At 52.1% G+C, this 25,916-nt stretch overlaps 9 protein-coding genes across 9 annotated transcripts; 5 read left to right on the top strand and 4 right to left on the bottom strand.

Annotated features, from left to right (window-relative positions):
• Positions 1-1,516: 1,516 nt before the first annotated feature.
• On the bottom strand, positions 1,517-3,025 carry PV07_06244 (uncharacterized protein). Its single transcript, XM_016393199.1, has one exon. It carries the CDS (start codon positions 2,294-2,296, stop codon positions 1,973-1,975), a length of 324 nt encoding a protein of 107 aa, XP_016250718.1. The 5' UTR covers positions 2,297-3,025; the 3' UTR covers positions 1,517-1,972.
• A 185-nt stretch (positions 3,026-3,210) lies between these two features.
• PV07_06243 (uncharacterized protein) lies at positions 3,211-3,871 on the top strand (the record flags this gene model as incomplete). Its single annotated transcript, XM_016393198.1, has 2 exons — positions 3,211-3,213; positions 3,266-3,871. The coding sequence occupies 2 exons, from the start codon at positions 3,211-3,213 to the stop codon at positions 3,869-3,871; spliced, it is 609 nt and encodes a 202-aa protein (XP_016250717.1).
• A 534-nt stretch (positions 3,872-4,405) lies between these two features.
• Positions 4,406-5,389, top strand: PV07_06242 (uncharacterized protein; the record flags this gene model as incomplete). Its single annotated transcript, XM_016393197.1, has 1 exon — positions 4,406-5,389. One exon carries the CDS (start codon positions 4,406-4,408, stop codon positions 5,387-5,389), a length of 984 nt encoding a protein of 327 aa, XP_016250716.1.
• Positions 5,390-5,483: 94 nt separating this feature from the next.
• On the bottom strand, positions 5,484-6,516 carry PV07_06241 (uncharacterized protein; the record flags this gene model as incomplete). The annotated part of the gene is made up of 4 exons (XM_016393196.1): positions 5,484-6,103; positions 6,162-6,242; positions 6,296-6,416; positions 6,475-6,516. 4 exons carry the CDS (start codon positions 6,514-6,516, stop codon positions 5,484-5,486), a joined length of 864 nt encoding a protein of 287 aa, XP_016250715.1.
• Positions 6,517-7,504: 988 nt separating this feature from the next.
• PV07_06240 (uncharacterized protein) lies at positions 7,505-8,639 on the top strand. Its single transcript, XM_016393195.1, has one exon. It carries the CDS (start codon positions 7,636-7,638, stop codon positions 8,593-8,595), a length of 960 nt encoding a protein of 319 aa, XP_016250714.1. The 5' UTR covers positions 7,505-7,635; the 3' UTR covers positions 8,596-8,639.
• An 80-nt stretch (positions 8,640-8,719) lies between these two features.
• On the bottom strand, positions 8,720-9,805 carry PV07_06239 (uncharacterized protein; the record flags this gene model as incomplete). Its single annotated transcript, XM_016393194.1, has 4 exons — positions 8,720-8,825; positions 8,895-9,040; positions 9,106-9,187; positions 9,252-9,805. The coding sequence occupies 4 exons, from the start codon at positions 9,803-9,805 to the stop codon at positions 8,720-8,722; spliced, it is 888 nt and encodes a 295-aa protein (XP_016250713.1).
• A 1,201-nt stretch (positions 9,806-11,006) lies between these two features.
• Positions 11,007-13,316, top strand: PV07_06238 (uncharacterized protein; the record flags this gene model as incomplete). Its single annotated transcript, XM_016393193.1, has 6 exons — positions 11,007-11,083; positions 11,231-11,588; positions 11,653-11,819; positions 11,874-11,950; positions 12,000-12,797; positions 12,884-13,316. 6 exons carry the CDS (start codon positions 11,007-11,009, stop codon positions 13,066-13,068), a joined length of 1,662 nt encoding a protein of 553 aa, XP_016250712.1. The 3' UTR covers positions 13,069-13,316.
• A 45-nt stretch (positions 13,317-13,361) lies between these two features.
• On the bottom strand, positions 13,362-13,799 carry PV07_06237 (uncharacterized protein; the record flags this gene model as incomplete). Its single annotated transcript, XM_016393192.1, has 1 exon — positions 13,362-13,799. The coding sequence occupies one exon, from the start codon at positions 13,797-13,799 to the stop codon at positions 13,362-13,364; it is 438 nt and encodes a 145-aa protein (XP_016250711.1).
• Positions 13,800-22,993: 9,194 nt separating this feature from the next.
• On the top strand, positions 22,994-24,392 carry PV07_06236 (uncharacterized protein; the record flags this gene model as incomplete). Its single annotated transcript, XM_016393191.1, has 7 exons — positions 22,994-23,393; positions 23,444-23,697; positions 23,761-23,788; positions 23,843-23,911; positions 23,956-23,996; positions 24,047-24,078; positions 24,128-24,392. The coding sequence occupies 7 exons, from the start codon at positions 22,994-22,996 to the stop codon at positions 24,390-24,392; spliced, it is 1,089 nt and encodes a 362-aa protein (XP_016250710.1).
• Positions 24,393-25,916: the final 1,524 nt, after the last annotated feature.

The following is a 25,916-nucleotide window of genomic DNA, read 5'->3' as shown; positions in this document are numbered from 1 at the left end:
CAGCTCACTTCTATGGCAAAGCAAAACAACTCATAATTTGTCAAACAACAAGAAGGGACGTCCATCTCCAATGTTGTCTCGGAGAGCAGCGAGGCAAAAAGCACAAGAAGATGGAACTCAGGAAATACTTATTGACTCACTCACTAAGACATGGTGGGAATTTTGAAGAGTTGGCCTCCAGCGAATGCTTTCCAGTGCCTCAACCCCCTGATCCACGCCAACCACGGAGGCCATCGAGGTCACGTCCTTGCAACCATGTCCGAATCCCTTATGTCCAGCACAATCATGTGTCCCGGAGCGTGTCCAATGACGGACCCCTTCAAAGAAGCCTGTCGCACTGCCTCTTGTGGCGTGACACCACATCCCCAGAAGACGGGGACGAATTCCTCAGATCCAGCCCCAATGCTCTGAACGAGAGGCGAGCCGTCGTGCAAGATTGGGCTGTCTCCAAACTCGGGCTCACCGATGTCCCTGATCCCAAGGCGCGTCGCAGCGTCCCACCCCCAATCGATGGGCTCGCCATGGGTCGCGACATATGTGCGCGTGATGTCTCTCACCTTCTGGATCTCGTTCCTCCGGTACGGTCTCATTGACACCACGTACGTGCACTGGCTGAAGACACCGGCGGGGCACAGGGGGAGGCTCGTGCGGTACATCGGCACGTTCCTACCGCGTGCCACATGGGACGGAACCAGCCCCTCAGCGGCCAGGGCGGCTTCGAAACTGAACGAGCAACCGATCAAGAAGCCAACGTGGTCGTCGGTCCACACCGCGCCAACGTCGCCGCAGTGAGACTTTGCCAGCACGCCGTCCTCATAGACCATGTACTTCGGAAAGTCACGGCGAAGGTCGAGGTCGTTGGCGATGTCCTTTCCAGCAAGGCCAGGGAGCCAGGACTTGAGCTCGTCCCACCTCCCCGCGTCCTTCGATTCAGCCAGCAGAGGACACGGGACAGGGTTCCGTTGGCACAGCAGTCTGAAGTCCGCGGCAAACCTCGATGGCAGGGCTATCAGGTTTGCCTGGACGTAGTTCGGGGCGGCGCCGGAGGTCTGCTTGTCGTATGCCCCGGCTCTCGCAGCGAGACGAATGTTTTCTCCCGTCTCTTGCGTGCTCGGCTCTGTCTTTTCGTACAGGCCCGGCCGGTCAACAGTCTGGTCAAGTGCGATCGGAGCCATCGCAAATAACGCTGAAGAGATGAGTCCGACTGGAGTACTTGCTGTCGGGATGAATGGTCAGCCACAATACTCTGGGAGACACGACAATCAACGACCACTCCACATGCTGTTCCTCCAGAGGGCAATGCAACTGTAGACATCCCCAAAAAGAAAGGAAATGATGACCTCTTGCTCTCCTGCTCTACAAAGTCGCACTTCTCCGGCAAAGGCAAGGGTGGCATACGTCAATGGGTAGAGCGATCGACAACCACGCTAGGGGGCAAAGGGCAGTCTGATAAAGCGCTGTCGTTCTCCGCGTCGGAAAGCAAGGACGGGGTCTGTTTCAGCCTGCGGGTTTTATCCTCAGCTACATAAGCGGTTCGCTAAAGAGAGCCCGACCTCCCTTGTGCGTCTTTCGGTTCGTGTCTATCGTCTCGATGCGTTTGTAGTATCGGTCTCGGGGGTACATTCAACTGGTTTGCCACCCGGCCGGTGGTATATATCTCCTCGAGGGTACGAGGTTTGTTATGGGTTTCGGCTAAGAATGAACATAGCAGTGGTCCTGGAACTCACTACGTGCTAGGCCCTTGGGTTGTCTGGTTGCATGCGAACGATTCCTTAGCATTGCGCAAGAAGAAATAGACGGAACATTCTCTGTGTCACTCGAAGAAGCATTTGTCCGAAACATCCCGAGGCAGCAAGTTGTGCTCATCATTGTTCATTCTTGAATCGGTGGCTGCACCAGACCTCTTGGTTGAGGACTGATGAATATCCTCGTCTATTGATATTCACTTCCCTGGCGATCGTCAACTTCCGCTCTAAGATGTCCCCACAAGCTCCCCTCCGAGGAAGACGGGCTGCTTGTTGCAGAAATTGGGGATGTCTCCAAAGACAGGCTTTGCGTCCTCCGAGGCCAATGCCGCACCCAGCTGGTCAGGCGTGTCCCAGATCAGGGTCGCGCCCACACAAAACTTGGGCTTTGCGCCGTCTCCACCGGGCTTGTATTCGAGCACCTCCCATCTCTTAAGACCGTGCTTTTTGAAGTTTTCCATCACTAGAGGCATGTGGGTCTTGAGGTAGTAAGACATGTCGAACTTGGTATCGTCGTCATTTGGGTAGAGGACTGTTGCGTGGAAAGGCATTTTGAGCGGAGGTGGATGCCTATACAAGAGGAAAGAAGTTGGTTCTGGGGAAGAATCTTATTGGGGAAAGCGACCGAGTCCGATGTCTTAAATTTGCAGTTGGTGTACTCAGAAAGAGCCTGGATTCTTCGTCGAGAATGAGCCACCCAGCTGATGTTTATATCAATGTATCGACCTGTGCGGGGAACGGCAGAGATGGACGAGGGGCTGGCTGAGACGCGACAGGGACATGTCGACTCGTTTCGTCCGGACGATCCAATGGTCCGGCACCGAGGTAAAGTCTGCTCCCTCTGCCCCTTTGCCAGAGCATCGCCCACTCAAAGAGCTGCCTCTTTGGGTTCGTAACAGTGTAACCTCCTCAATCGTGGGTCGGCAGAACGGATTCTTTGTGCGCTAGCCCGCGCCGAAAGAACGCCTGGTGACGAGTCGAGCTTGGATCTCATGGCATTTCTCTGCGTTAGCCGGGAGGAAGAATAGAACTTGCGTACTCAAGTACTTCTTTGCTCCCTTTTGGCGGGCAAACACCTTCCATGTTGGGCGTTTTGATGCTCAGTTTGGCAAGCGTTTCTGGAGCCGAGTTGACAGTCCCCTTCCGCAGTTGAAGAGGATGCGGCCACGCCGCACTTACCTCTAGCTCTCACATCGTGAATGGATCAATATGCAATCTCTTCGAAGTTGAGGAGAGCACAAGGGAGAGAAAAATGGATGAAGAGAGAAGAGGGGTTGAAGTGTGAAGCTCGGGTTATGAAGCAGCTGGCTGCAGGCACTTGGAGAACATAACGACACCGTTGCCCTTATCGATAAGCGCACCTCCACCCAATTTTTTCTTCGTCTCAGATGTAAGTCCACTGTTCGCTGCCACTTTGGTTGGTACCGACGAACCTGGAGAAGACATTGATTGTCTTCCTTGTACAATGGTATGCCGAGAAGTCCTCTATTGAAGTGCCAAAATTGATTAAATTACATCAGGCTCCCGTTCGCGAACCTCTATCGCGGAGTGTGCGACCTCTGAAATACATCCTGAAAAAGACCTCTAAGGCCGTGGATTCAAGTGCCACAACCAAGTCTGAACCGCTCTTTCCGTCTTCGAAGAAGGACAAACGTCGAATCAAACATGCTGAGCTCATGAACAAAGTCGCAAAATCCACCGCGAAAAGGCCCAAACGAAGGCGACCGAATAAGAAACTTGTCACGACCCTTGATGCACTGGCTGCTGCACTTCCGGATGACTACGACGCAGAGAACGATGATGCACAAGGAACAAGCGTATCAACAGGCGATCGGCCTCAAGATCAGGTCAATATCATTAGGCGAAAGAGTCTAAAATCACGGCCGGGTGCACTGAAAAGGAGGGAGAAAGTCGATAAAGGTGAACGAGATCGATTTGCGAAGAATATGGCCCAGCTTGCAGCACCAAGGTCTCCGAATGAAGGGACGGCAGAGACTTCTGGGAATGGTGTGGGTGGGGGAAGCACCACTACCGCCATTCCCTCGACAAGCGAGAGATGGGCAGCTCTGAGGGGGTTCATCGCTCAGACGCTCGAGACGAAACCCGAGTTGAAGGTCAGGACTTGAGAGATTCATGTGGTGAATTGTGGTGAATCGTGCCACATTCGCATTTCCTCAGCCCATCGGTGAATGGGTCGGTGGTCTTGCGGTCACGGAACAGCCTGCCGCGAAGAGCGCTTGTCTTGATACAAGCGGATGAAAAGCTTCGCCAACTCTCTCGATGCAAGGGGAGCCGGGCTTGCGCTTCGGCTTTGGTCGAGGAGACGTGCCTGAAGCCTTACTTGTGTCTGGCTACATCAGAGAGGTCTCATTGGGGGGGCTAGATTGCCATGACCATATGTTCTCGCCTGACGAGATCGATGATAATCCACATCAAGTCATACCAAAGTGTTTGCACCACACGGCAACAGCGAGGAGCCACCAGCCAGCAAGCCCGTACAAGGATTGTGTGACTGACTCGGACTTAACAATGCCGGAGATAAGAATCTTACACTTCATATCACGACGAAACCTCCAAGCCGGCTTCAGCTTTCGTCCCTGCAACAACCAAAAGTCCAGGTTAGTGTTACAGCGCTCGCACTAGTCCCCTGACCAAGAATAATGGCACCGACGGGCTGGCTCGATGTTCATACACATTTCTTTCCTCCCTTGACGGACGAGCAAGCGGAGGAGATGGCCCAAGCACTATGCAAGGGCAACTTCATGGTATCTGCGGCGTCACTCCATTGGAGCGCCGAGAGGGTCATTGAGCACAATGACAGTGTCGGCGTGCAGATGTCTCTGCTCAGCTACTTACCTTATCCGCACGAGAAACTGAGAGCTGCCAATGATCTCGGACACAACATTGTGATGAAATTCCCGCAGCGATTTGGGCAACTTGCCGCTCTCCCCACTGACGACGCAGAAGCTTGTCTGGAAGAGATAAGAAGAGTAGATCAATGGGATCTTCGGCCTGATGGCTTTGCGGCAACCACGGTGTACAACGAAGTTCCACTCAGCGACCCAAGGCTTGAAAGGGTATGGGAAATCCTCAACCGCCGAGATGCAGTGGTCCACATACATCCGAACGCATATGTCGCAGGGACGTATGGAAAGCCTAGCCCCCTAATCGATGTTGCATTCGATACAGCGAGAGTCGCCACCGATATGCTGTACAAAGGGGTGTTTCGACGGTTTCCGAATATTAAGTTCATTTTCGCCCACTGTGGAGGTGCCCTCCCAGCACTCTCTGGACGAATCAGCCTCCTAGGAACAGAATCATGGGTTCCAAATCCAGAAAAGTTGACGCGGGAAGAAATTGAGAAGCAGCTATCAAGTCTCTATATCGACACTGCCGCAACAGCCAAAACTGGGCTAGCCCCCGCTGCAAACATGGTCGGCATTGGTCATTGTCTTTACGGGTCCGATTGTGGAGTTCCTTGCTCGACTTCAAGCACCATGAACGAGAACAAGGAGGATGTAATGGCTTTTGAGAAGCTCCAGGGGTTGCCTGCAGGCTCGATCGCGAAGAATACATGGGACCTCTTTCCCGATGCAGCCAAACGGGCGGATCAAAGTGCTCCATTGTCCAATGGTATACATTGAGCAGTGATTTTCGGCAATCTTTGGATTGAACTGTGGAATTGATGCCCAAATTGGCAAGTGTGGTACTACGGTTGAGAGTGCATCCCAAAGTCTTTCACCTTCGATCGTCTGCAGCAAATTTATCATTCCAGCGACCTCTGAAATGTTTCTCTGCACCTAATTTGCTGATTAGTGCTACTTCTTCCGGTGGCAACGATGCATTCAGAGCCAACAAATGATCCTTCATACGAGCTTTCTCAGTTGAAGTTGTCACCACCGCAATGTCTTGCTGCAAGGCCCAGCGTATCAAAGCAAGAGCTGTACTTATTCCGTGTTTCTCTGCGATGGACGTCAATTCACTGTCCAGTGGTCCCGGGGTTGCTCTGACAATTGGCGATAACGGTGAGAAGGCAAACGTCTGTATACCGTGTTTCTTGTGGTACTCCTGCAGTTGGATCCGTGGGAGGTATGGGTTCAATTCGACCTGGTTGCACACCGGCCTTATTCGTGCAGTTTCCAATATCGTCTCGATGTGGTCCCCAGTGAAGTTCGAAACACCTATGGCGCCAACTCTGCCGGAGTCGTATATAGCCTCGAGCTCAGCCCATGCCGCCTGAAGATCCTCTTTTGACTTGGCAAAGTATGGGTAATGAAGCAAATACAGATCGATGTAATCAACACCAAGTCGTTGCAAAGTGCGACCAAACGCTCCTTGAATGTCCGACATGGTGAAAACTTGGAACAGTTGTCAGATCTTCGACAATCACAGCAGGGTGAGCAGAAGGATACACACCTTTCCCGGTGATGTAGATTTCTGAAACAGGCACGCCGGATTGCTTTATTGCCTCCCCAACCTCCCTCTCCGTATTGTAGACTAAATATGGATGAGCGACGACGAAAGAATGTGGCGCTCGTTGGATTTCTTACGCTCAGCTGTATCAAGGTGGCGATACCCCAACTCCAAGGCCTCTTTCACAATCTCGATAAGTCTGGTGTTGAGAGCCTCGGGATCTTCCTTTCGCCATGTTGAGCCGGTCCCAAAAGCCAACTGAAAAGCGCTGTCAGTCTGAGGTCAATGTATAACACCGCATTTCTTGCTGCATTACCATGAAAGGGCCATCCAGAGCCTTCATCTTGTGACCAGGCATTTCTTCTACTGGATAGAACGAGAATGCTGTCCCCACACCTCAATCTCTGGTCAAGGATCGGTACCGCGATGAGGGTTGAAATTTAGGCGCGAAGACAACTTATACACGTCCAACTTTGATCGATATACTGACAGGATACGAGTGTCTCTCGGCTCATAAGGCGTGACAGTATCCCAATTCCTGATTACTCTTCACGAACCCTTGTCCTTGAGACCCCCTGCACTACCGATTGGACTTTACCGACAGACGGGCCTTCGTCACTACAACCGGTTAAACGATTGATGAAGGATGGTTTGCACAAGTGTACCGCACTAGGCAAAGTAGAAGCTGCTCTGCTGCCTTTGGCAGAGGCCAATCCGATGGTGAGGTCGCACACGAATCCTATCGGACGAAACTCGGCTCTATTCTCAATTTGTGATATACATCTGGTCCCCAGCATATATTACTATTCAACCCAAGAACACTTAGTCATCTCCACTCTGTCCCTTCGAGGACTTCGGCTGATCCCTTACTCATACTGGAGGACTTTGGTCGTTGGGGTACCCTTACTAGGTTGCGCGTATGTCGAGCCATGGGAAAGTATTCCAAGCACTACTCCGACCAACTTGCCGATGAGGTCGCAACATCGGTGCCGTGGTATGGACTTACAAAGCTTGATCCATTTCTATGATCTCAGGTGTGGGCGATCGGGACCGCATCAAGACATATTTAAAACTTTGTACACTGAGGTCATGGTGTTCCCCTTGTTACCCCAGTTTCAGGATTCCCCTGTGGCTTCTATACTTGGTAGGTATATCCAGGTGTGACGAATCACCAGATTGGACATGGTGGGCCTTGCTTGGTCATTCGGGAATACCATCTGGTGAGCCCTGGGATGAGTGGCCTTTTCCTGTTGGATCTGGGTTTGTCTTGCGTTGCTTGGTCATCTCAAGTGGTTGCAAGACCACCTCCTTTGTCTGATTACAGTGCACTACGAACTGCCGATGGAAGGAGAGGTTTTTGAAGTATATATGCTCCGAGTTGCGAAGCGATCGCTCCTTCAAGTTCCTCCCACGACAACAGAGATATTTATCATTTGGCCATTTTCCTGGAATTGGGTATTTCAGAGCCTCAATAGCCATGTTCAAATCAATCCTTTTGGTTGGCGCCATAGGTGTGGGTAGCTTTGGTGACTATGTCGCCCACGAGCTCATCAAGGACCCAACACATTTCACTCGGATTGCCTTCTTCAACAACATCTCGAGGCCCACCGATGAAGCCAAAAAAGCCCGGATCCAAGAACTGAAAGCACAAGGATTTGAGATCATCGATGCCGCCGATTATGCTTCCCCAAAAGCCTACGAAGGCTTCGACTGTGTGCTGAGTTTCCTCGGAAATCATGGGCTATATCTCCAGCCTGCCATCATTGACGCCGCCATTGAGGCTGGAGTCCGCCACTTCTATCCAAGCGAGTACGGCGCCGATATAACTGAGGGCCAGAATTGGACTCAGCGCTACTACAAGTACAAAGTCCAGACGCGCGAGCATCTTGACGCAAAGGCGCAGGAGATCCCTGACCTGGGATGGACGTACTATCTGCTTGGCCGGTTGACGGAATGGTCCGTAATCTCACACTTTGGCTTCGACAACAAGAACGCAAAAGCCAAGATCTACGGCACGTCATCGGGTAGACAGAGCCTGATCAGCGCCCAGGATAGCGCCCGATATCTCGTCGAGACGTTGAAAGAACCACTTTCTCCTCAGGCCAAGGGGAGGCGGAGAACATATCGCATCTCCGGAAGCGATCCCACGTACGCGGAGATATTCGAGATCCTCGAACGAGTCACCGGCAGAAAGTACGATGTCACATACCTGGACGTCGAGAGCGCAAAGCAAGAGGAAGCACAAGCCAAGGTATCAGGCGATATCGATGCAGAGTTGGCGGCAAGCCATAAATTGATTCAGGGGAGGGAGGGGACCCTGCTACCACGGCCCTGGGATAATGACCGTTTCCCACAGATCCATCCCAAGAATGTTGAGGAGACGCTGCGCGAGGCTTTTGCATCTGAGCGCGCGAAGCTGGTGTATGGATTGGAGTGAATATCTCTGTTTAGAACCTCGCCATTCGACGGCAAGGTGCAGGCGCCTGACTAGATATCCATCATATTCCATGGTGGATGCGCGATTCTTTCTTTATACTTGGATGCGATAAAACCAAGCCTCCTCAGACCTGCAGCTTCAGCTTCAGCAGATCCTTCTCCACAATTTCATCCCTCTTTTCCCAGAGTTCTTTCATGTCCCACGGTGCATTGACGTATCGCCCAGCCAGCCTGTTACCCGAAGTTAGCTATCTGAAGCTAAGTTGTCTCTCAACTAGTCGGGTGCATCTCGACGCTTACCAATCTCTCCGTTCCCTCGTCAGCCAAACTAGGGTGTCTGCAGGTAGTTCTGGCTCTGCGACCAAAAGGTGGTGCATGTGCTCCGGCATTGTGGTTCCAACCTCCGTCTTCACGCCGCCAGGGTGGACTGCGTATGCCAGCAAGCCCTAAAGAAAAGTGTCGAGTCAGCCTGGAACCATTTGAGCAGGCAGGATACCAAGTGGAAGCGCACCTGCTCGCCATATTCTTTCATCAGGAAATCATTGAACCGTATCTGCGCTGTTTTGGTGCCCTGGTATGCGCTGCCCCCGGCCCTTCAGATCGTTGTTAGCTTTCATATCTAGACGACGAACTTCAAGCATTCAGATAGGAACTCACGAGGTGGTCAATCCTCCGGCACTGGAGATCACAATCATCGTCTTGTCTTTCCCTTTCAGTAGCAGCGGTAACGCTGCACGACTGACAAGATACGTTCCCTTGATGTTCACCTCCCAGGTCGACCACCAGTCCTGTACGTCCGTCTCGTGGATGGGCTTCCACACCTCCATTCTCGAAGCGTTGTTGATGACCACATCCAGGGCGCCGAACTCCTGTTCCACCATCTTCATGGCGCTGTCCACCGCCGCAACATCAGTCGTGTCGACCCTCAACTTAAGCACCTTAGGCGGCTCTTTGCGCCCTGCCTGTTTTGCAGCTTCGACGACCTCCTGGGCGACCGCGTCGAGGTCTGAACGGGCGAGCAACGCAATTGCTGAGGCGCCGGACTTTGCGAACGAGACGACTGTTGCTCGTCCGATGCCTTTGCTGGCGCCTGTGACCAGGACCTTGAGATTCGTGGCCTCGCCCTTGAGGGGGTTGATGAATTCATAGGTGTCATCGTGCCGTGTGGCCACGAAGTCGAAGCCCGCTGGGACGTTTGTGATCTTGGACATATTTGCACAATTAAGGAGTCGGAGTACCAAGCGGATGAGCAGTCTTGTTTCTTCTGAAGGGCCTCCTACTACTCACACTCACACACTCACATATATATATTCAACCAATTTCCGTTGTGTTCAAGCCAACACTCTGTCCGGAACCGGGCTGATCCCTCGCCGACCAGCTTTGCGTCTCGCTCGATGCGGAGATAACAGCTGGGGCATCTCCGCCTATCGCCTGCCAGCGAGACAAAGTCCAGAGATCTTGGTCTCTACTGTCAAGAGATCTGCTCCACGTTGGCGTCAACCAGCATCGAATCAATGTTTGGGAGCTTGCGGTACGAAATTTTGCCATATGCGGCATAGCCAGGGAGTTAGCCATTCGCCGCTGCCAGAGATCCAATTCAGGGCAGGGGAAAATCCCCAGCTTGGATGATATCATCATGAAACAATAGTCAGGGAGCTCAGTACTCCGTACGTCTTCTGTAGAGCCCTTTTGGGAGATGGGCAATTCGCACGGTATTTTCATTCACGATATCTAGCAACTGGACATGCACGATTTTTGTATATGCGCTTCCCCTCTATCCATTCCCGTCGTTGATGCTACGTCCGATTCCCCAAGGTTCGGCCTAACAGCCGCTAAAGAGGCCCTGCGTCGTATACTAGCTACTCTCCACTATGCATCTCTATCGGTGGTGGTGATGCCTCAAACACATGCCTCATTCCCATACTCGGGCATTGATTACCTGATAAACGAGCGCATACCAACCTAATTCCATCCTTTAAGGCCGCCGGCGCCGACGAGGCTGCTAATCACGGAGCCTTGAACCCACGCTATCACTCTCCAGAGCGTACCACGTTGCACGTAGGCAACAGCTTCCACCTCCAAGCTTCTATGAAATATTTTAGCAATGGTATCCTTCGAGCTCTGGCCAAATGGCCGGCTGTCTACCGGTTCCCTTCACCACTCTGCTTACATGGGACGGTCAGCATTGGCTTAGTTAGCAGCAACGCCGCGATTGGACCACCGTCCGTGTTGCTTTGTTCAGAGTAGATACTGGCCAATCCGCATATTATGCTTACACCTTCGCAAACCTCTTTCAGGTCATCCCAGCATGGCCTGTGCGTCAACCCCGGGCGCCGTGGCACACCGTCGTTCTCGTGAAATGCCACAGGATGTCCCCGGTGATGTGCTAAGTCGGCCATTGAGCTGGCTCAGATGGATTCCTCGTCAAGGCGGCTGAGATTACACCACTTCGAAGAAAAATTTAAGGCCTACAGTCGATCAGGGATCAAGTGAGCTGCAGCAACTCTACGCGGGCACCACGGTCAATGGTGACGCCGCTGGTTATATAAGATGGCACCACCAACTCACTCGATCTCTCACTAATACTGCAGCATTGCAAGACAGTACTAGCATCTCAAGGTGCTGAGCTCTCCAAGGATCTTAAATATGCTCTGGTATCTCACCTTCGCCTTATTCGCGGTAGTGCTGTACCTTTCGCTCGGGCTCAAGAGTCAATGGCCGGATGGACCTCGAGGCATACCACTCATTGGGGTCTTGCCGGACAAGAAGCTGACTCTCAACCAACAACTCACCAATCTGGTACCTCGATATGGGGACTTCTTCTCATTCAACATGGGCAGGTCCAAGGTGGTTGTCTTAAGCAGCCCAACAGCTATCGATGACCTGATCATCAAAAGAGGCCAGAACTACTCCTCTCGCCCGTCTTCTTCGGCCCAGGCAAAGATCATTGCCGAAGGAAGGTTGATCCAAATGGAATACGGTGACGAGTTCAGAGTGAGTGGATTGCATCATAAATAGCGATGGGCAATTTGCTGATATAACTGTGCTCTACCTCCAGAAACATCGAAAGGTCATCCACAGTCTCCTGGGGATGCAGAACTCCAAGATTTTTCTACCGTACCAAGAATACGAGAGCCGACAGACTTTGAAGAATCTGCTGCAAAACCCGAATGCCTTCTACACAGAGGTGGCGCGGTACTCGGCGAGCGTTACTTTCAGTCTTCTGTGAGTCGCTTCTCGGCACCTAAAAGACTGTGCACAGATCCTCACAAGAGACAGGCTTGGAGCTCGTTTTGCCAGCAGCAACACTCAGATTCCAGAGGCTATCCGTCACATCGCACTTGATATGTTTGAGAGTATGGTGAGGATGACGTAGAATTGGAACACATACTAATCTGGTCTCAGAAATGCGTCCGGGCCACTGGCTGGCTGATTGGATTCCGGTGCTGAACTATCTTCCAGACAGCCTCGCACCGTGGAGGGCAGATGCTCGCAAGACCTTCGACAACCTCATTGGATTCTGGAGCGTCTTCTACGACTCAATCACGGATCGAATGAAGACGGGCGACGCGCCGGATTGTTTCCTGAAGCGGTTCTTGGAAAGCCCCGAGATTAATAGTTTCTCCGAAGTCGATAGGCGCGTTATTCTGTCCGAGCTACTGGCGGCAGGCTCGGAGACCACTGCGACCACACTCCAATGGTTCTTCAAGGCCGCTGTCCTCTACCCGGATTTTATCAAGTCCGCGCAGGAAGAACTGGATCGCGTGGTCGGGCCCGACCGTCTCCCGCAGTGGGAGGACCGCAGCAAGTTGCCCTACATCGCCGCGACCGTGGAAGAAATACACAGGTGGGCGTCCGTGACGCCTCTTGCGTTCTTCCATGCCACCAGCGAGTCGGACAGCTACCGGGGCAAGACGATCCCCGCGAGAACAACGGTAATCTACAATCCTTCGGCGATCCATCACAGCAGCGAATATTTCCGAGACCACGAGAGATTTGTGCCCGAGCGGTTCCTGTCGGAGAAAGATCCTCGGTCTCTGCCTCATTATGCATATGCCCCAATTCATTATGGGTTCGGTGCAGGGAGGAGAGAATGTCCCGGGAAACATGTCGCCGATGCCTCTCTTTTCATTGTCATCAGTCGCCTCTTGTGGGCGTTCAACATCGACCTGGGCGCCCACCCGCCTCCCAGCGACGACGTCAGTATGTTATAGCTCTTCATCGTCTAATCTACCCATTGTTACGCGTTCAAGAACACCTCAGAGACTGACTTACAACGCTTTGTATAGGTGGAGGAGTCCCGATCTTCAGACCCGTCGCATTTGCATGCAACATCACTCCCAGAAGCAAGAAGGTCGCAGATATGATCCTGGCAGAAGCCGCAGCCCAGGACGCAGCGTTACGGGTTGAAGATGCCGCACAATACGAGCAGAGAATCATGAGGTTTGTGGAGGAGCAGAAGGTTGGGGCGTGATGTCTTGGACTGGGCTGGGGCTGGCACCTACAGATATGCTATTGAAAGGGGACTCCATCAGGGGGGGAGAGAACAAGGCCTTTGTTTCACAAGAACGGTAAGTAAAGACCGGCAGATCTGACGAACAATTGGATTTGAGACTCGAGACAGAGAAGCAGCTATGGTGGCAGGAACGGCGAAGTTATGGACTCAAATGTCATTCGGGAGAAACACGGGCATATTCAGTTGCGTAACGAACTAGTTCCAAGCACTTCAAAATCACTGTGGCTCTCATTCTTTTCGAGACCGGACCTTCAGTTGCTTGCCAGCGTCCCACAGTCGTCGACCGCAAGATCCGAGTTCCAACACGTCGCCCCCGCCTCTTCGGCCACCTGAGGCTCGTCGTCGGGATCTGCCTCATTGTACGTGGCGCAGACCAAGGCCCACGCATCCAACAAGTCCTCGTCCGCCTCGGATCCCCCGAACCCACCGCACTTGTAACAGATGATGGCGCTGCCGTAGTCGAGCCCATCTAGGGAGAATTCGCTGAAGTCGCCACACATCTGCAGGACGTCCGCCCCGGTTATGGGAGAGCCCGGAGTCAGCACGTCTTCGGTATAGATGTCGTCGGTGTTCTTGAGGTTGAGCTGGTAGGTGTCGCACGCATTGCCACACAAGGCTGCGTCCTGGGCGTGGGCGAGGAAGACCGGAAGAGAGAGTGCAAGCATGGCTTTTGCGAGGAAGGAAGACATGATTGGTTGGTTGGTTGGTTTCTTGTGTCCGCCTCGTGTGCGTGGTGGTATGTGCAGAAGGCCCTGACATGACAACAAGATGAGCTCAATGGTTTCTTATATCTATTTGCCGTGAGAGCCTCACGCTCGGTCGTCGGGGCGATGCATGCATAATAGCAAGCAAGAATACGGGATCTAGACTGCCGAGTCCCTCGAAGGCAACGAGTCAACGACCAACATGGCAAGTCAAACTGTGGTGGTTGCAGTAGCCTGTGCGGCTGAACTACAGACTGGTCTTTGACATCGACTCTGCCTGCCCCGTCCAGGTAAGGGCGTCGTTGGGCGTCTGCATTCAGCCGAACCTAACGTTTAGGGAATTCACCAAGGCCCAAAACGGACTCAGGCGAGGCAGTTGGTCCATCCGTCGAAATCCTTTCGGCTCGCTAAGACGCCGCCTGTCGAAGCTTGTCCTCGGTAAGAGCTTTAGTAAAAGGCTTCGCCCCCCCAACTTTCTTCTGATCTTGACTCTGCCTTGCTCGTGTATGCAAGACCCGACCTGCCAACAAGTGAGAGGCTCTGCAGGAGTGTAGAGGGGCTGGACCGACCGTTCTAGATTGAGCCTCCAAGTCGCTTCTCACGCTTCACTAACGCCACGCAGAAAGATCCCAGCTGAACTCGGCATGCTCGGCAACAACAAAAACAACACCGCATCGAGCATATGTATCCTCTTGTGTCAAGGCGGCTCGGATGCGGTATGGCAGAGGCAGGATGCAATTTTTGTTATTGTCAGCTTCTAGAATTTGCAGCCGCTGTTATAATGAATTCAACAGCTGGCCACACTGAGGGTTCTTGACCCGTGGGGTGTGCTGGTCGTGGGGGCCTTTCCATCTTCGGAAGCTGGTCAGATAATTAATACATCCTTTCACTAGTCTTGATGCGGAGCCGATCTCGTGCCAATGGTCCAGATAGTATTCAACGCGTTCACAATGATCCAGGTCATCTTTATCATCGGGGACAAGTCACCTCGAATTTATCACCGCAAGGAGTCGGCATTTAACGGCTCGGAGGCTCTCCAAACTACGCGAAGCAGTCCGGACGGACTAATCTTTGCGTCATCAGCGTTCATGCATGTCCAGGAGTTGTCTAATTAGGCGACCGAGTTTATTCCTGCACACCACATCGACTTATCTGACAGGGTGGAGGCGGTAAAGCAGTATAGTTGGCCGAGGCTCGAGACTCCTCGAGCATTTATCTAGCCAGGAGGGGCTGCAACCGCTGTAGAATAGAAGAACAGCGGAGGGAAAGGCCGTGAATCCACTTGGTAGACAAAGCGTGCAGCTACAGGTGGTCTCACTTCTGACATAAATCGACGTTAATCTTGGTCTGATTCCGTTGAAGTGTCTATTCTCCCCTCACAGTTGCGACGTCTACACTGGTGTTTCGAGCCAGTGATTGACCCAGCGTGGGGACAACGGTACAAACCCATTCTTGCGCCTCGTCTGCAAAGGGGAGTTGATCACGCAGATAGATCTTATCCACGCTGATTTCGGCAACACAGCCTCCTTCATCGCCGTCCAGAAAGCGATCATGAGCCTTCATCAGAGTGGAAAGGGGGGTGATCTTATCCTTTGGTATGAGGTTGACGATAGCATCCGTCAGTGCTGTGGGCACCATCCCCGGACAGATGCAGTTGATGGCGATGTTTGATTCTTGGAGCTTCGATGCCATCGATCGCACGAGTCCCGGTATCTACGCATGATTGTCAGCCTTTGAGAACTTTCCAAAAAGGTCTTGTCAGGAGACGCACGGCTGCTTTACTGGCGCCGTAGAGCGGAGCAAAAGGTATGGGATACAGTGCCGCCGAGCTTGCGGTGATTGTGATCTTTCCTCCAGCCGGGCTACGGGCCAGATAGTGCTGAGCTAGATAGACAGTGAAGAGCACCGCCGTCAAATTCACATCGATCGTCTTGAGGTTCGGTTTGGCCGGCGTTCCTGACGCCGACAGAGAGCCATAGAAATCGACCGAATCACCGATTCCTGCATTTGCCGCAACTGGCGGCAGCATGAGCGGTGCGAACGAATGTTGGAATGCAAAGATCACGTACCAAAGTCCAGTCGTCCCCACGTCGCCCAAGCTTGGTCGAATGCTTTCGCTTGGTCCTCGTAGGACGTCGCGTCACTCTGGATGAAGATTGCATGTTCACCCAGCTCAGCCATGTGTATCCGGCCAGCCTCAGCATTGATATCGCACAAGGCTACATTGTAACCACGAGTGAGGAGATGTTTGCTGAGTGCAAGGCCAATTCCGCTGGCTTTGATTCCGCTTAGCTTGTGTCGTTCAACGAGAGAAATGGGCGCTGCACACCTGCACCGGTCACAAGGGCTACCTTCCTGAATTCCGTCATTTTCTTTTGGTTGTGAGGCAGCTTGTTTTGTCTCGTGAGTGTCAAGAGATCCGAACAGGTAAAACGGAGGTGAAGTAGAAGGACAGTATAGCAGCGCCTCGTCTCTTTCCTATCGACCGGATTGATTCCGACTCATTCGGATTGCACGGCGAGCGTGGAATCCAAAACCATTTGCGGATTCCTGCATTGTCGCCTTGAGGACTGCCGAGGTCGAGCGGAGATCACGGATGCTCCAAAGGATGGGTGGGTGTACTTCAGATATGTTTTCTTGGGTTTGTAGAAAAGGAACTGGTAGACGAAGCGGCCTGATGCTATCAGGGCACCGTGCGGGATTCAAAGACTGTCTGCTCTAGGCTGTGCGTAGAGCCTCGGTCACCTTGGAGTTCCTGGTAAGGTTCGGATCTTTTTTGCTTCCTCTTCGACCTGGGTGGAGCTACTCCACAGAAAGTCTGGGGTTCCCCACGGGAAAATGCGATGCAAGGACGGGATATAAATGTATAAGTAGGCTCCGCCCACAACGAGATGCTCAGGAGCAAATCTTCAGCTTAAAACTTACTTCACTGCTTGTACTACAGACGCCTTTCTCCATGGCTCCTGGAATCACCCGACAGTGGAACGGATGGAACTTTTTCATCTGTTTTCTGGTCTCGTTGGGCCAGGTCGCGTTTGCGTACCCGGCTTCAGTGATCAGTGTGACTTTGGCCCAGCCATCCTTTCTCATTTATATGGGCTTGCTTGATCCGACTACCGGGGCCCTTTCTCACAATGCCAACGGCATCATTGGCGCCATGTCCGGCGTATGTTTTCTCCAAAACCATGCCAGGAGTTTGATTTGGTAATAAATTCTTCTAGGTGTTCCTGGCTGGCGGCGCCGTCAATGTTTTCATCAGTGGGTGGATCGCCGATAAGTACGGCCGGAAACCCGCATTTTACTACTGTTCTCTCTTGGGTATCTTGGGCTCTGGCTTGATCACTGGATCGAGGAACGTGGGCATGTACATTGCAGGCCGCTTGATAGCGGGAGCGAGCAGTCTGGGATTTCTGGCGACAAGTAAATCCTCCCTCCCTTTTTTTTCAGTATGATCACTAACGTTGAGGTACGATAGCTCCATTTTTTACAGCAGAGCTGGCACCACCTGCACTTCGCGGCTTGATGGTCGGGATGAATGGATTCAACATTGCCGTAGGCTATGCCCTTGCTCCTTACATGGGAATCGCCTTTTATTTCTCCACCAACCCGGCCGAGCAGTGGCGAGCACCTTGCGGAATCGCGCTGATCTTCCCGGTCTTGATGGGCGTAATATGTCTGATAGTTCCCGAGTCGCCGAGATTCCTGCTCATGAAAGGTCGACTCGAGGAAGCCAGAACCGTGGTCTTCCAGCTGCACGCCGTCAAAGGAGACCACGGCCAGGACTTTGCGCGGGGGGAGTTTTTCCAGATGATGAAGCAAGCTGAGAAAGACAGGGAATTGATACCTAGCTGGGTAAGTTTATGGCTTGTGGAAGCATCAGGTGCCAGCTTCAGCTGTGGCTAACGTTCTTGCCCAGCTGGAGATGTTCCGCAAAAAAAGTTACAGGAAGCGACTAATGCTGGCGGCCGTTATCTCGTTCTTCGGGCAATCTACCGGTGAGATCCAGGTTGCTCGGGTTGCATATTCTATGTTGGCTGATAAATCTTGCAATAGGAGTCCTCGTTCTTAACAATTACGGTAGGTACCTCCTGTCACAATGCCTCGACATGGACTACCGTCTGGACCCGACAACAGGCTAATCAGTCATGGTGGACAGGTCCCACCATCTACGCTGCTCTGGGCTACGACACGGAGAAGCAACTTGCCTTCCAGGCTGGGTGGGTCACCATGGGTGTCGTTGCTAACCTGGTGGGAGCTCTCATTGTTGACAAGATTGGTCGGAGACCTCTTTTGATGTTCTCTTTTTGCGGGTGCTGTGTCTGCTTGATTCTCGAGGCAGCCATGGTGGCCGTTTATGGTGGACAGACTGCCAACCACGCCGGCCTGCAAATGGGGGTGGCCGCTACTTACCTGTTCCTGTTTCTCTACAGCATGGGTGCCGACGTATGTCATGCACCCCCCAGTGCCTCTCTCGTTCGCTAACGACAGGTCCAGGTTGCTTCTTATTGCATCTACAGCGAGCTGTTCCCCAATTTCATGCGCGCACGCGGATTGAGCGTGACGATTGCTGTTCTGGCACTTACGGATATTCTGTACCTTCAGCTTGCCCCGACAGTAAGTGCAATCAATAGACCTCACCTACACCGCCCATGTCTCTGACTTGAGGACTTGCCAGGCCTTCGCCTCCATCGGCTGGAAATACTACTTGGTCTTCATCATCCTGTCCGCCATCAGTGTTGTTTGGATATACTTTGTCGTCCCCGAGACAAAAGAAATCCCTCTCGAAGAGATGGCTCGGATCTTTGGTGATGAAGTGGTCGTCTACCAGGCGGATATCCATCCTGTCCCCAACACAGACGAGCTGGTGGTGGAACATCACCACGCTCATGGTGCAAGTGTCGCTCAGGAGGTTTGTTTGGAGGACATCAGCATCAGGGGGATTCCGTCGCCCGCAACAAAAGACATCGAGCACGGCGGGGGAGCCCAAGCGACTGAATTAGAATATGCGGACAATCTGAAGTAGGTAGTCTGCACCAATTACTGTCCGCCCTTGAGAATTTCATGATTAGACTTGGAATCGAAATGATGAAGTTCGGCGTTCAGATTCAGCCTGGTCATTCCCAGAGACATTTTCTAGAGGTCCAGCCATTTCTTTTCGTCAGCTTTCTTGTTGTTGGCACTAGACGTCTCCCAATTCGTCGGGTTTCCAACAGCTTGTGAACACTTTTCAGTATACTTACCTGGGTGCCAAAAAAGCTTCGTGATGAAGACTAAACTCTTTCCAAATATCACGTCCAGATCTAAATCATATTCAGGGAGGATTCAGTGCCCGTGGCCAGTGGGGATCATCGTGTCTCGCTGCCCCTTCCAACGCACACGTCCTCACGAGGCCCTGCAGCTTCCGTCTCAATTATTCAACATCTCCGAGTAGGAGAAGCAAGAGTGCTATTCCATATGCGGATGTACATGTGAGGATTGCTGAAGAGCATGATGCCTCAAACGTTGTGTTCGACTCTCATCGTAGATTTGATAATGTAGTATAGATCTCTGCTCACTTGAACCTGGTTCCACTCCAATACACAGAGTCCTTGCATAAAAGTCGATCTGCCTCGTCTAGGAAATGTCGATTCTCCTCGAAGACTGACGAATTGACAAAGTCACTGCGAGCCTCCATTGACCACCATCCAAAGACCGCCAGGTATGCTTTCCCATCGTCTGAGGTGCCGGGAATGATCACATCCTCGACAGCCCAACCTCCGGAGAATCCCAATAAGGCCGATGTTTTGGGCCTCACATTTGCCACGAGCATTTCCAGCCCTTCTTGGAACTTTCGCTGTCCAGCGCCCCCGTAGTCTTTGGGGAAATAAGCTGTGAGAAGCTCGGTAACTGGCGCACTCTTGTGGTCGAGAACTTGGTCAGCTGGGTAGGGCGATAGATGTGTATGAAAGGCTCGGAGCTTCGTGACGTCGGTGATTTCGTCTAACCTCTGCACGAACGGAAGGTAATATCTGTAGAATGTGTCAGCGATGGGGCGTTGCACGCAATCTTCGTCGACCCCGTACTCTTTGCCTTGCAGAGCCTGATGGGCTGCCACAGAGTCCCAGTTCACCAGCATATGAATCTTGGCTTCGTCCCCGACTGCTTGTCCCCAATAGCCCTTCTGGACCCCGTCTTCTTTGACAAGTAAATCGAGGATATATTCTTGCAACAGTGATCCGACAGACCCCTGGCTCGATCTTTGGCAGGCTTCCTCTCTCAATGAGAAACTCACTACCTCGTACGCCATTTCTGTCACTGTTGAGTCCCTGGGTTGAGCCCAGAATTATGTCCAAGTCAAGGTACTCAAGGCTTCAGCAAGTACGCGTGGGTAGTCACGATATGTCTCAAAGGGGTGATTCCCTGGCTCCTTTGATTGAACGGCAAATCGCGCATTGACGACGGAAGCTTTTTGGTTCCGTTTATTGCAATAATTGGTATATTATTACCGAGGGTTGTCCTTCAGCGAAATAGGGCTTACAAACACATCCACTTCTCGGAGATTGCATATTAGCAGACTAGGCGAGTGGAAGAGAGATATGTGCATTCGCCGGCTCCCGGCTCTCTATCGAAGTAAAAGTGCTTAAATTGTAGACAGTCTTGTCGCGCACAGAGCCAATAGAGAAGAAACATGGCCTATAGATACAGTAACCTCTGCTATTCGCTCAACGATGTTCGACGATAAAGGCGCTTCTCGGTACGACCTTGTATGTTGAAAATGTGCCACCAGAGCAGCTGAGCACACCGTCTCTACTGAACTACTTTGACCAACTTCAACTCCACCGAAATGGCTCACCCGCACCCTCAGTGCGGCCCGCCTTGTGCCTGGACCAGCCTATTCCTGGCCATGAAGCTTCTAATTCTTTTACCATAGATATACCTGTTGTGATCTCGGTCAGCACACAGATCAAGATATATGCTGGCCAATGACCTACATGGGAATCGCAGAAAGCGTGATGCCTGCGGTAATGCCGCCCAAGGTGAAGAAGACACTCCGAACACCACTGGTAGCAATCCAGTCATTGGCGTAGTATGTGGAGCCAAACGCAAACATGTTCTTGACCATGACCATGACTGAGACAGCCTCTGCCGCATGGTCGTGATGGGAATCAATTGTGTATGTTATCGCGGCAGTGACGGCCACCACGACTCCAAAATTGATAAAACTGAAGGACAGAATCACAGGGATCTCCCATGCCATTCCATGGCCGAGACTTTGGCCAGCGGAGAAAAAGCCGCTCGCCGTGAAGAGGAGGTAACAGGCTACGGCTGGTAGTCGAAACTCCGGTTCTACAAGATAACGTCAATAGAACGATATCTCAGCGCAGGGGACTTCATACCAAATATACCCTGGTTTTGCTTGGCTAGGAATCTGGCCCCTCCATCAACCAGAGGGCTGGCGACAACCGTACCGATAATTGAGGCCACAAACGATGACAGGAAGGTGTTGCCCACTGCCGCGATGCTAAAGTTGTATGGTGGACCTGAAAAGATTTGCGAGGCCCCAATGGTCAACATCACGATCCAAGTAATAGCTGTCATGAAGACGAGCGAAGTCCAGATCACGATCGGCGACCTGAAAAGCTTCAGGGGGTTAAGCAGAGTCTGCCAGAAGGGGGCCGGGTGTTTGTAGCCGCTGTAGACTGCCAACTCAGACCGGAACGACTTCTTCGTCGGGATTGCCGGTCTGAGAGCATTGCCGCCTGCGTCGGTCGCCGTTCGTACAGATCGAGAAGACTGCTTAGAGTCTTCGATTTGTTCTTCCAGGTTGCCAAACTTTTCCTCCTGAAACAGAGTCAGCCTGGAAGTTATATAGGAAGAGGAGTTGAGCCTTACCAAGCGGATGCTCGTGCCGATGTTGACCGCCCCAGCCCTGTGGTAGGCAGTTTCGGGCATAAAGAAGAAAGTGAGAATGAGATTGATCACCAATGCCGCTGCCATTGCATAGGAACATACTCTCCATCCATAGTTTTGGATGAGCTGTGACGCAATCAGTGGTCCTACACTGACGCCGGCCATGAATGCCAGATTGAACAGGGCTGTTCTGGTCCCTCGCTCGTGGACAAACCTGAGATTACCACCTCGTCAGAAAGGAACACTTTCAACGTATTGGATCATAATACCATATGTCTGCGATCGATGCTGGCACCAAGCCTTCCAGCGGAGCCATACAAAAGCCTGCGATAGCTCGAGAAGCCACGAAAGAGCCCCAGGATTTAGCGGCCGATCCCCAAAATCCAGTTGCCACCAAGCCGACCGAGGCAGTGAGGTAGATTGGGCGTTTTCCGTACTTGACCGCAAGGACGTTGACCAGTATCGTGGCGCCTGCAAGGCAGACGATGAGCCCGCCGTTGGTGCCCGAGGAGAATGTCTGCAGAGATACCCCCCACGTCACTGCCAGCTGAACGTAGGCCGAAGTCAGGAGCGGTCCGATGGCTGCTAACGGTGAGCAAAACCAATACCCACTTACGCCAATAACGTACTTACCACCGACGCAAGAGACACCCCATATCGCACTGACAATGAACATCTCTTTCCTCCAGCGAGGCCAGTTGAGAGGGTCGTTGGGATCATCCGATGGTTGGGGGACGAGAACAATCTTGCCCGTTTTGTCGTGTTTCAATGCATTGCTGTCGACAAGACCAGCTTTGGGGCTAGCAGCGTTTCTCACGGTCTCGAGCGGAGCTGTCCCAGGGACATGCTCCATCTTGGAGTCTTCCAGTATTCCAAGAGGCATTTTGAAGCTTGCGGAGTAGGATCATCCAGGAAACCAGGACCAGGTCTCAAAGGCGGAGCAGACAGTAAATGTGTCCTCAGGAAGAATGGAATTTACGCTATGTTTGACGGAATTAGCCTCTTATACCATTGAAAGATTCTGGGGTAGTGTTTCTGGGGCCTGAATTCTCCGGAATGCGAATACGGAGAGTGATCTTCAAAACTGCCTCGGCCGGAAGTAAATCTAGCCGTAGTGTCCATCGACTAAAAGCCTAACTTTTCTTGGTTGATATTCATCTAGATCACTGTGGAAAAGGCTGAGGCGTCTAGAGCTTGCTTAGAAAAGATAGAAGTTGGCGCGAGCCTGAGCTGGGATTCTACGCAATAATCTCAATTCCCAATCTGAACCACAAGCACTTCAATTGAGCATGTCCTCGTCCACCTATAAATCCGTCGTGTTGAACACGAGACCAGAACAGCATATTGTTCTAGGGGAGACATTCCAGATCACGCACACGCCGGTCCCTACTCTGGACCAGCTAAAGGATGGCGAAGTCGTCTTCAAAACCGAATACATCAGTGTTGATCCGGGAATGCGGGACTGGTTGAAAGAGCCTGGGTCATACATGCCACCAGTTGCCCTAGGCGAGCCCATGCGAGGCTTTGCTGTGGGCACGATATCAGCAAGCAATAATGCGAACCTCCCAGTCGGGTCTCATGCCACAGGCTTGGTAGGCTGGTCGGAGCTGAAAATCATCCACGGAGATCAACTGCAAAAATTCGAGATCCCAGCTGGCGGCAAGCTTGCAGACGCCTTGAGCCTTCTTGGTATGCAATGATATGTTCATTCTATCGGCTTCGCTAACACCGACTACCAGGCATGACGAGCCTTACAGCTTACTATGGTGTTATCAAGATTGGTCAAGTCAAGCCAGGTGATTTTGTCGTCGTTTCTGGTGCGGCTGGTGCAACTGGAAGCATCGCCGGACAAATCGCCAAGATCAAAGGTGCAACTGTTCTCGGTGTTGCTGGCAGCGACGACAAAGTTCGCTGGCTGAAGGACATCGGGTTCGACGACGCCCTGAATTACAAGGACGAGGACTTTGTCCGTAAGTTCGAGGCTGCGACCATAGTCAGTTTGATTCCCACTACCACAAGTCCGATTGAAATTGCGCTGACCCAACGAATTCTTCAGGGTGGAATCGACATGTTCTATGACAACGGTTAAGTGGAACCCACGGCTCTCAATGATCCAATATCCTGACGACTTTTGAAAGTGGGCGGTCAAGTTCTTGAATTAGCCCTGGAACAGGCGAAAATCCATGGCCGAATCGTCCTGTGCGGAGGTGAGCTACATCAAACCTGCAATTGATAGTCCTGACGGAAATAGGTGTGAGCCAGGTCAATACAACAAGTCCTCAAGGCCCAAAGGTGAGCAAATCGCCTGCTCTGATCACTCGATTCACTGAGGCTGGATTTAGAACTATCTGAATATCATCTACAAGCGTCTTCGGTGAGTCGGTCTTCCTACTGAGGTCACCCTCCTCTCACGCTCCCGCCAGTGTGGAGGGGTTTCTAGTTTTCGATTATCCTGAAGAAAATGCCCAAGCGTTTAGCCAGATCAGCCAATGGTTCTCCGAAGGCAAGTTGAAGGCCAAGGAGACAATCATAAAGGGCGGACTGGAACAGGCGGAAAAGGCCCTTCGAGACATCTACAATGGGGTCAATACAGGTGGGCCTCATAATACAGACGTGACCGAAGTTGCTAACGAAAGAAAGGCAAATTGCTGGTCGAGGTGTGACATTCACCATACTCTTGACGGCTGAAAATTTGCAAAAAAAATCTGTGTTTGGAATAGCTGTGAAGCTCACGAAATGCCCCAGTGCTGCTTCCACTCTATAGATAGGACTTTGAGAGATTGATGTATCTGAGTCGACACCTCTGACTAGGGCAGCCACTAGCAGAGAGGGGACTATCTGCCAAAATCAGTCTGAACTACTGCATAAATATCACTTATCGGGAGCAATACTGCCCGTAGTGTCCCGGCGTCTTTTGGTCTGTAGGACAAGGCAGTGCGGCAAAGTGGATCCGTGAGCACCACTATCCTTCAAGCCATATTGGGAGAAGACATGAGATCTGGCTAGGTCTAGGCCCTGAGTTCACCTCCAGTAGATCAAACTCTTCTGAGTCCACGTGTACCTAGGTATGTCCCGAGTTTTGTCAGATTCCGCTGCCTTCAGCGGCTGATTTGCTTCCGTTAACAGAAAACATCTTCAGGTTGAACTGTGTCCGAAGCCCCCATCCGTGCCTCGGTAGCAAAGTTCTGTATTCTTTCGTATATAGAACATTCGTAGGTATATTGGGTTCAACTTTTCTGCGATTCAAGTATAACCGTCTTCCCTGAATACCGACAGAGCATCAAGTGTCCCGGGCTACACCACCATGGCCACTGACGTTTCTTCCCTGCGCTATACTCCAGTCTCAATATCACCAGTAGCTCCGTCATCATCAGCTGGAAACGGTGGTTCATCAACATCCGCCACCTCAGTCAATGAGTTAGAGACAGAACCAATCACCAAGACCTTCCTGGATACCGAGGCATTGAAGGCCAAATATGACGCGGAGCGTGACAAGCGACTGGCCGCAAATCCTGCCGCGTTTGACCAGTATCGTTTAGTGGATCGCAGCGATCCGTTCTTTGGGAAATTTCTTGACGACCCTTACATTGAGAACAAGATAACAAGAGATCCGGTGCAGAAAGAGACTGAAGTTGTGGTCATCGGTGGAGGATATGGGGGCCAACTTGCCGCCGTTAGACAGATCGAGAAGGGCATCACCGACATCAAGATAATCGAAAAGGGTGGTGATTTCGGGGGAACCTGGTAAGCCGACCCGCGACTTCGCAAGTGTCCCGAGACTGCCCAGCCGTACTAACAGGCCCAGGTACTGGAATAGGTATCCGGGAGCCCAGTGCGATATTGAGAGCTATTGCTACATGCCGCTGCTTTACGAGACAGGCTACGTCCCGAGCGAGAAGTATGCACGATGCACGGAGCTCCTTGCCCATGCCCAGGCTATTGGTCAGCGATACGACCTCTACTCTCGAACATTGTTTCAGACGGAGGTCAGGGGCCTCGTCTGGGACGAATCTACGTCTACTTGGTCGGTGCAAACTGATCGTGGGGATTCAATAAGAGCGCGATATGTCATCTCAGCATCCGGACCCATGCACAAACCTAAGCTTCCAGGGGTCCGAGGACTAGAATCTTTCAAGGGTCATAGTTTCCATTCTTCGCGATGGGATTTCGACTACACTGGCGGCGATAGCAAAGGCAATCTACACAAGTTGA

The sequence above is a fragment of the Cladophialophora immunda genome (assembly GCF_000835495.1).
Source record: "Cladophialophora immunda strain CBS 83496 unplaced genomic scaffold supercont1.3, whole genome shotgun sequence".
In the NCBI taxonomy this organism is placed as follows: domain Eukaryota; kingdom Fungi; phylum Ascomycota; class Eurotiomycetes; order Chaetothyriales; family Herpotrichiellaceae; genus Cladophialophora; species Cladophialophora immunda.
Note: the sequence above shows the minus strand (reverse complement) of the source record. Positions and strands in the feature narration are given on the sequence as shown.

Coding starts and splice junctions, on each gene's coding strand:
- PV07_06240 (XM_016393195.1), top strand. CDS start 7,636: ATGTTCAAATCAATCCTTTTGGTTGGCGCCATAGGTGTGGGTAGCTTT.
- PV07_06244 (XM_016393199.1), bottom strand. CDS start 2,296: ATGCCTTTCCACGCAACAGTCCTCTACCCAAATGACGACGATACCAAG.